The following is a 9,892-nucleotide window of genomic DNA, read 5'->3' on the forward strand; positions in this document are numbered from 1 at the left end:
ATTAAATTCAAACATACATTTGTATTGGATAATCTGAAATGTATTATTTTATTAAAAATATATTTTGAATTTATATAATGTTATTTGTAGAGGATGGCGTAGTTAATGTAGGCTCTGCTTTATTTATTGGGCATGAATGAAAAATGAATTACCTTAGTGACATTTTTATGTTCTTCATAGCCCTCTGATGGTAGATGCACATTATTGTAATAAATTTATGTTTGCATCGTAGGAGGAACATTGAAGAGCATCTATACATATTCAAACCAACATGAAATAAAAAATTGTGCCAAGGAGAAAATTGATTAAGCCTGATTGCGCAACTCTTTGATTTTACTTGCCACAGTCTTCATCGATATGAATGTCTTTTTTATGCTTAATCGGAAGGCAACGAAACTCGTCTACGATATTCAGCTAAAGCCCACATTGGATAAATATCTCTGTACATTGGATAATGCAACATGCAATTTTTCATGAATACTCCAGTGATTTCCTGCCGAAATTCAAAACCAACCATTAGAAATCCAAACACAATCAGGGAGCATCATTTTTCATATTGTTTATCAACTACAATCAATAATATACGAGACTTTTTCAACATCAAAGGATTGATATGCACCTGTTGGGGCCAATCACCCTCTTCCAACTGAGAATTGATGAGCAACTTTGCAGCACGATGAAGAGGAGTAGGATCTCTGTCTGCCTGTATATAGCAATTTGAAAACCAAGAGAGAAACATATTACAAGATTTGATGACAATTAGAACATAAAAAAAAAAGCATTAACGATTAAAAAAAACACAGTACTGGAGAGCAAACCTGTCCAGCATGAATGAGTCCCATGAGAGCCCATGCTGTATGAACAACATTTGATCGACTTCCTTCTAGCGGTACATAAATCTACATTATTTTCATTTAGTAATGTTATGATTGTGGAGTGATGATGAAGTTGAAGAAGAGTTATTGAGTAAGAGCATTGAATTAGAAACCTTTTTTGGGCTTGAAAGATAACTCTCCCCCCATCCACCGTCCTCCCTCTGTGTTGTGAGCAGAAATTTAACGGCTTTACGAATAGCAGCACAATTGGTGTAAGTCTTGCCAGCAGCTGATAGACCTCCAAGAGCGAACCAAGAACCGTAAGTGAAGCAAACTCCCCAATTTCCGTACCACGAACCATCACCTGTTTGTGTATTTTCCAGGAATCGAACTGCGTTGATTATGAAATTCTCTATCTCTTTCTTCCTATGCCCTGGATACAACTTCTTGAACAAAACTAAAGCTTGAATTGCAGATCCAGTGCACTCAACGTATTCGTGTTCAACCACAATGTCCGCAAAAAATTCCGTCGGATTCAGTAACTGGAAATTAACCAGACACTCAATCACTTTATTTAATCAAATAATGATTAAATACGTTTGCATCATTAATTCATCTAATACTTACTTCTAACCAATCTTGAGCTCCCGGAGGCTCCCATGCAGCTAAACCACCCTTTTTACTCTGTAATATCAAAAGAAAAAAAAATTGTTGATTCAAATATAAGTCTTTAAGAGAAGAGTATATTACACGGTAGGAAACACATTTCACGAATATCATTTCTTGGTATACTTGCCTGAAGAGACAATAGGACATTGACTGAATCATATAACCTTTGGGGTTCCATCTTTTCTCCCACAATCTCTGGTGGCAACATGGATAGAAGTAGACAACACTAAAACACAGAGAGTTTAGCCAGATTAAGATATATTTGTTGTGATCATTGATGAATATTTAGATTAAGTTATTAGTTACCTTCAAGCCTTCCGCTGTGCAATCAGAAACTTGCCATCCATGGTCTTGATCAGAGAATGTCCAAGATCCTTTTGAAATATGACGATACATACCCTTGAAATCTCCAAAAGGGTTATCCCTTACCTACGAAACAAGAATATAATTTGGATTAAAGTAGATTCATTGTAGAATTTACCCTCCATAACTAAAGGAAGGTAAAGTCGTGATTCCTCCATATACTTAAAGTAAAAATTAAGCAAACCTGAGACTCCTTAATGAAATAATGCCCTTTTGCTAGTGCTGGACCAATTTCCTCAACTAGGTTAGTGGCAAGCAAAGCTTGAACTGCAAAACCAGCATCCCATTCTTGACTGCCAAAACTCTGCGTTATATAGACAGGTGCATTAATCAATCAAAATTAATTAATGCACTGGTTTTGGTTAAGAAAGTGCATGCACAGGTGAGTACCTGCATGGTCATTCCATCTTCAGACATCCACAAGTAATCTGGCACCCTTGCAAGATGCTTCTTGAAAGCATCTCCATTTGGATCTTCCACCCAACAAGCAAGCATGCATAAAACCTGAAAAATGTATAAATGTTGGTGACATATATATTTGAATGGCTTTTTCTTTTGAATTGTAAGGACAAAATTTGAAATGCACTCTTTTAATAGTGATCCTAACCTTTTCCACGCAACCAATGGTAATGTATCGACTGGTCTCATCTTCGTAATGAATATGTTTCATTGTCACCTGAAGAGCTTTTTCTCTAACCAGCTTGTTGAAAGGCCAACGAGTTAGTAATGGCTCCGTAAATATGTATAAACTGTCCCATATTAGATCTTGTATCAAAGGATGAGGATAGTACAGATCTTCCTGCGATTATTCATAGAATACAAAATTACTAATTCTTACTCAAGACAAGACTCGATAAATGGTTAATAATTAAAGATAGTGTTTTTCACCTTTGCACATTGGTGACGCGCTTTCTTCCAGTTAACTTTTTCATAGGGTTCTGTAAATAGTTCTTCTCTCAATTGTAAAATGAGAGGCGTAATTGGACCAACAAACCTCTTTCCATATAAGTAAGACATAGGCATGTACACCAATCGACAGTAACACCACATCTTAGCTGCAATAATTAAGAATGAAAGTTAATGATTCAACAAAATCTATACTGAAGAGTGACAAAATTATAAAATCAACTCTACCCGGATGCATAGGAAGAAAGGAAGGAAGGATCCAAAACTCTGGAGGCATTGGGTTACTTCCACACCAATCAAATACACCAAGTATCTGCAAAAGTAGTAAGACCCATTTGTTTCAGTAAATACCTTAATTATAGTTTTATTAGTTTTTGTATTCATATTTATGTAAAAGAAAAAAGAAAAAAAAATACCGAAAGCCAAGTTTTCCCCCATGAAGGTATGTGTGTTACACTTCCATGATCTTGAATCCACTTTCTTGCCCTAGCACAAGCATTGTCATGACCTCCATTGGGTCCTTCTCCAAGAATCCGCATACATATATAATTCAGTGCAGTACAAAACATGGTGCTGTGACCCTCAATATGTAGTCCCCATCCTCCATCTTCATTCTTTAAATGGAACAACCAAACAGATACTATAAGTTATATCATTGTTGCAGTGGGCAGATTATAAACATCATGGTACAAGAATTTTGACAGGAAAATGTTACAATTCTTTCTCTTTACTTCACACTTGATAAACGCATCTTGAAATTTACATGTATACCTGGTGATAGTATATATAGCGGAGAATTTCTTTCTGATGCTCTTCTGGAAATACTGATTCCAGATGCCCTGTAATATACATGCAGAATACCTGCCATGTTTTCAACAAGTAAAAGTTAATATCGTTTAGTCCATAAGAATGGGTCTTTTTCAATTTCATGTACCATAATAGAGTTTCCAAACTTTTGGCTTAAAAAAATTGAATCATTATATTAATGAATAAATTCTTATTTCATTCTTTGGTTCCAACAAAAAGAAAATAGAGAATAAGGATATTTTATTATTACTTTTTTTGTTGTTGCATAGCGTATTAAATTTAATTTACTGTACAAAGAAATTTTTTTTGAAGAACAATAAAAACACAATTGTTTCACAAAATTGATGTATACTATTTTTTGAAGACCGATCAAGAACTTCAATTAAGAAAAATTGCATTTAATTTTGTTGAGATCATCATAAAGGAACCTCGTTTTTTTAAATTTTCTTTTTAGCATAAAGCCGCGTATTTCTTTTTTTTTATTAAAAAAATTCACGTATTCTTTAATTTTTAAATCGACATTTTATTATGTTTTTAACAAATAATTATCACAATTTTTATTTCATATTTTAATGGAGTAACATTCCCTACCCTACATTATTAACTTGATACATAATAACATTTAAATAAAAAGTTTCGAAAATTAAAATGTAAAGTTTTAAAATATTAAAAATAAATATATATTTTTTATAGAAAAGTTGAATGGTTTAATTACAGAATACACCTGCCATGTTTTCAACAAGTAAAAATTTAATATTCTTTAATCCATAAGAATAATAGACTTGAATTTTATATTGGACTCTTAATTATAGGGCTCATTTCCAATTTCATGTACCTAAAGTTTACAAACTTGGAGCATTTCCAGCATGACTTAAAAAAATTGAATCATTCTATTAATGAATAAATTCCTATTTTCATTCTTTGATAAGTTTGGTTCCAGAAAAAAAATAAAAATAGAGAATAAGGATATTATATTATTGTTTTTTATTTTTTGCATTGCAGCGTATTGAATTTAATTACTATAACAAAGAACTTCTTTCAACAAATAAGGTTCACATTTTTTATTTCTTATTTTAATGGAGTAACTTTTCCTTCCATACTTTAGCTTGAAATATAACATTTAAATAAAAAAGCTGTGAGAATTAAAATTTAAATTTTTAAAATATCAAAAAATAAATATATTTTATAGAAAAGTTGAATGGTTTAATTATTATATATTAGAAATATATAATAAAATTATACCATCTCTAGATTATATTTTTTCCTATATTTTTTTTAAAAAATAATATAAAATAAATAAAAACTATAAAATATATGGTTTAATTTATGAACTTATTATTATATATTTTTTAATACAAGTATAAATATAAATAAACAAGGAAGATGAATTATAATCTAAAAGTAGACTGTGATGTGTGTTGAATGAGTTTTTCCTAACCTACTAAGTTAGAGACTAATTTCTCTTCTGATTCAATAAATTTTCACACATTCTGATTCAATAAATTTTCACACATTCAGAATAAATCTCAGTTCATTAATCATTTTGACAATATATAAATGTTAGTAAGATGACCTAAGAGGAATTGATAATAATTTTTATATAAATAAATTGTTTAATTTTTTTTCATAAAATAATCTTTAATTTTTATATTGTAAAAATTTAATATTTAATTTCTAATTAATTTTATTTATGTTATAACAAATATTTTATTTTTTAATTGAAAAAGATAAATCAATTATATGTTATTAAAATCATAAAATTATATTACTTATTAAAAACATGAGATCTGAATGCCTAATGAAAACCTATGATCAGATTACAAAAATCATTTTTGAACAAAAGAATATAAATCAATTATATGTTATTAAAATCATAAAAATATATTACTTATTAAAAACATGTGAGATCTGAATGATGAAAAACTATGAGATGTGAAAGTCAGATTACTAAAAACAGACATCTTTATTTTAAAATGAAGTTTATACACTATGTTTAAGAGAAAAGCCCAATTTAGGCTTAGAATTTAATATTTACATAAAATATTAAAATAAATTTTTAATATTAAATTTTCATATTTAAGTTAAAAAATAATAAAAAGTATATGAGAAAATTGCATCTTGTTTTTTTTATAAATGTTAAAAGTTTACATTTTATGTTTAATAAAATATTTTCATTATGCCAATTAAATAAAAATATTATTAACTAAATTTATTTATCACTCCCAAAATATCTTTCATTTTGTTTTTCTTTGCCGTGTCTTAAATCATTTAAATATATGTAAAGATTAAAAAAAAAAAACAGGTATTTAACATTGTAAAATGCAATTTGAAGTTTTCGAACTGATTGGAGGCTATCTCTATTGATGAATAAACAAACCAATATTTCAGAAAGAATAATGATTGGGAGAAAGAGGAATAATAATTCCTAACTACCTTAAGTATGGTATTATTTATAATTAGATGGAAAAGGTGAATAAGTTTTGGAATTAATTCAAATAGATAAAAGTTGCTTGTGAAATGATAAAACTTCCTTGCGAAATTGCATCTTATATTACTTGAATTAAAACTTGCTTGTGAAACTTGCTTTGCTTATAAAATAGATAAAACTTGCTTGCGAAATTGATAAAACTTGGGCTGTGAAATCATAAGATCATGTTTAACCTATTTTGACCTTCATGAGAGACATACGTACAAAAAATTCAATTAATTCATCTCAATTGACTCGTTTATTCAGATTCAATTAATTGAAAATTTGATAATATCATTGCAACGTTGATTTTTCTTTTAATATTATATAAATATATATTACTTGTTTTCTAAGTTTATATATAAAATTGCATCGATCAATTTTGTTTGTAATAAATTTATTTAATTATTGAAACAATATTTTAGAGATTAATTATTTTATGATGATTAAACGTGTTTTAAAACTTACACTGCATTAATTTTACTTATTATTTTATTATAGAGTAATTTAAAATTGAATTAAATTTGTTAGATAATATTATACACACGAAGAAAAATACACCGTCTAACATCTACCTCATTGTAGGACGAAAAAGAAAATTTGTAGCCCATTATTTTTACATATAAAACCCTTAACAAAAAATCTTCATCATTTATAACGAATTTTATTTAAGTTTTTTTAAGTTAAATAATCAAAATAAGATTATTAGTTAAAATAATATTAACGTATTTTATATATTTATACACCTCTATTTAGAATTAAAATTATTTTTTAAGAAAAATATATTTTGTGATACAATTCATTTAAACTGTTTTTTAAGAGATCAAATTCATTTCAATTGATGTTTTAACATACAAATTTTTTAATTATATTTGAAAAATAATTTATAAACAAATACTTATATATTGTTTTTTTTTCATTTCATTTTTTATGTAAAATAGTATCCATCTTAAAGTTAAATTAGAATAAAAAAAGTTTAATTATATAAAATCAATCATTTAAAATTGATGTTTAATTATAATAGAATGTCAATAGTTACTTTTAATTTTAATTTAATATATTTTTTTGAACCGGATGATGATGATGAGAAAGCCCAGGGTGGTTGGTTGAACCAGTATTTCGACCTTGAAGCTGATGAATGAGGGTTGGATTTGAAATCAAATAAAAAAGGAATACAAAAATATTTGTTCTTGATCGAAATCAGAAAGGAAAAGTGATAAACAGATATTTAAGAAGCAGAAGGTGTGATACTTACGAGAGGAGGAAGGAAAAACAGAGGACCTGCAATTTGCGCAGGCCAATGGCCATCACTGGTCTGCAATGCTGATAGATGATATGCGCCTCTTTTCACAGCTGCCGTCACTTTCTCGTAAGTTATTTCTTCTCCGTCTTCTATCTTCACATTAGGAATTGTTTGTTTGAAGTTATTCTCTCTCAGAACCTATACACGATGATGATGATGAAAAGGAATGTGAGATTTGTTATACAGAGAGAGAGAGAGAGAGAGAGAGAGAGAGAGAGAGAGAGTTTTGGTAGTAAAAAGAAAAGAGTAGGTACCTGAAAGCGCCAAAGGAGGTCAGCACAGGGCTTGACCTTGAAGCGATTTTGGTAGAAATTGTTTCTGGCTGCCTCCACCTCCGCGCGTTCCTCGCTGCTACCGGCGTCTGGATCATACTCCCATATCTGTCTTCCTACGAAATTGTTTGTGCTGAAAATGTAAGGATCCTTTCCACCATCTGCCACCTTCAGTCTCCACATCCTCTCACAACAATTCAATTCAATTCTATTCAAATCAAATCTATCACAGTGATTCCATTACACTTCCTTCCCTTCGCTTCCTCAACCTCTTTCTTCCATCTCATGCCACACCTCTCCCTTCCCTCCTATTATTTATATACACAATTTTTAATTTTATTAATTATTTATTCACTAAAAAAAACTTTTTATTTTATTTCTGCCACAATGCATAACTTTATTTGTTTTTTCACTTACTAAATTTCATTACAGTTCTTGTTTTTGGCATAATTAATTACATCAGGAATATTTCTTTCTTTTGCATAATTATATCGCGTGAAGTCAATGTATTATACCATCCCCAACCTCTCTTTTTATCGAAATGTCCACGTCTATTCATCTGGAACCATGTTTTCTTACCTAAAACGTAATTACGATGTACATGCCTAAATTTTGACAAACATATTGAGTAAAGATAAAATCGGTGTACAAGTTAATTTTATTTTATGAAATTGAATTATATTAAAAATCTATTTTTAACAAAATAAGTATACATTATTAATTTCCGTTAGATGAGGTGATAAAAGTACGATCGATTTGAATGAGAAATGGACTTTTGATACATATCATTTTCATTCCTTTATTGCAAGTTTCCTTGCATCGGAGTTCAGATCCCATAGTGTGGTTAGTGGTAGTAGAGTTTTGGTGCATGCATAGTTGAAACAAAGAGAGATCCGTAGGTTTTCACAATGACGTAAAAGGATTTGAATTTAATTAAGAATGTTAAAAATGGACATTGGTAATAATTGGAATGCAGGGAAGTAATTTGATTATTATATTTGCAGCGAGGATAGCGTGGAAAGGTGCGAGGAGTTTTTATTTTGAGGAAAAAAAAATAGAACACGAGGCTGGCGTGGTCAATGAAGGGAAGACGATTTTCAAATACACGAAAACTTTCAGCTCACTCTCACTGTCTTTTTTAAAAAAATGATATGGACACATACGTTATAAAGACAAAAAATTCATGAAGGAGTAATTTTTTATATATATATTTATTAAAAAAATATATCAAATAAATGTAAAGAATATATGTTTATCAAAATATTTTTTTTTTTGTAAAATATAAATATAAATATCTTGAATACGTCAATATATACACTTAGAGCTGTGGGAGAACGCATACCATAGTGTGGAAGAGGGAGGGGTGAGAGAGCAATAATTTAACTAATTTTAAACTTCTATTTTTATTTATAAATAAACTATTTTAGTTATATTTTTACATTTTCAATTATTTTATTTCTTTTCATAACGTGGATTCTATTTTCAATGGATTTAAATAAAATAAATCAGCATATACTTTTAAATACACATCATATTTCTGTATGTTAATTAATATAAAGTTAAAAGAAACTACAAATTAGCGAAAATTGTCGGTTTAATACTACTAAAGTTAAACAAACTTTTCTACCAGTAGATAGAAATTATTAAAAGTTTAGTTGTGCATACCTACCAACATTGAGGGAGTGAATTCACTACAACTAGGTTTTTTTTATTACCGGTAATTTTAATTTCTGATAAATATATATTTCGTCATTGGAAAAACTGTTAAAAAAAATATCTCGACAAGTAATTTTCAACAGTTTGTGTGTAATTTCACTACTTGTAGAATTATTGAAAACCATCAGAAAAGTTTTTAATAAAAAGAAATTAAAACATAATTACGATTTCCAACTAAAATCATCAAAAATTATCAAAAGTTTTCAAAACTATCGAAAGAAAACCTCTTCTATATTATATTATTTTTGTAATGAAATGTCTTACAAACTATTATTCTATCTTTTTTTTTTCTCAACGGAAGTGGTCGCCTCTTTTAAATCTAGTTGTTTTTCTAATATATCCATGTTGATTTTCTAAAAGTGATTCTAGGAGTGAATATTTCATGTCGTTTTAACCCTTCGTAATTACAATAATCAAAAGTAATTTTTCACGCATTTAATATAATTTCTAACATATATATATATATATATATATATATATATATATATATATATATATATATATATATATATATATATATACACACACACACACAATATGACTATAATCATTATCGTCATAATAATAGAAACAT

The 9,892-nt window shown here is 28.6% G+C and overlaps 1 protein-coding gene across 1 annotated transcript; it reads right to left on the reverse strand.

The window, feature by feature from the left end:
* Positions 1–99: 99 nt before the first annotated feature.
* LOC124835932 (beta-amyrin synthase) lies at positions 100–7,908 on the reverse strand. Its single transcript, XM_047310967.2, has 16 exons — positions 7,585–7,908; positions 7,283–7,468; positions 3,525–3,614; positions 3,170–3,367; positions 2,982–3,066; positions 2,736–2,902; positions 2,455–2,646; positions 2,238–2,351; positions 2,032–2,151; positions 1,791–1,913; positions 1,612–1,710; positions 1,443–1,499; positions 989–1,357; positions 819–899; positions 620–703; positions 100–493 (listed from the first exon to the last, which is right to left on the reverse strand). Exons 1-16 carry the CDS (start codon positions 7,783–7,785, stop codon positions 377–379), a joined length of 2,283 nt encoding a protein of 760 aa, XP_047166923.2. The 5' UTR covers positions 7,786–7,908; the 3' UTR covers positions 100–376.
* Positions 7,909–9,892: the final 1,984 nt, after the last annotated feature.

The sequence above is a fragment of the Vigna umbellata genome, chromosome 11 (genome assembly GCF_029865625.1).
Source record: "Vigna umbellata cultivar VRB3 chromosome 11, Vumbellata_1.0, whole genome shotgun sequence".
Taxonomy (NCBI): domain Eukaryota; kingdom Viridiplantae; phylum Streptophyta; class Magnoliopsida; order Fabales; family Fabaceae; genus Vigna; species Vigna umbellata.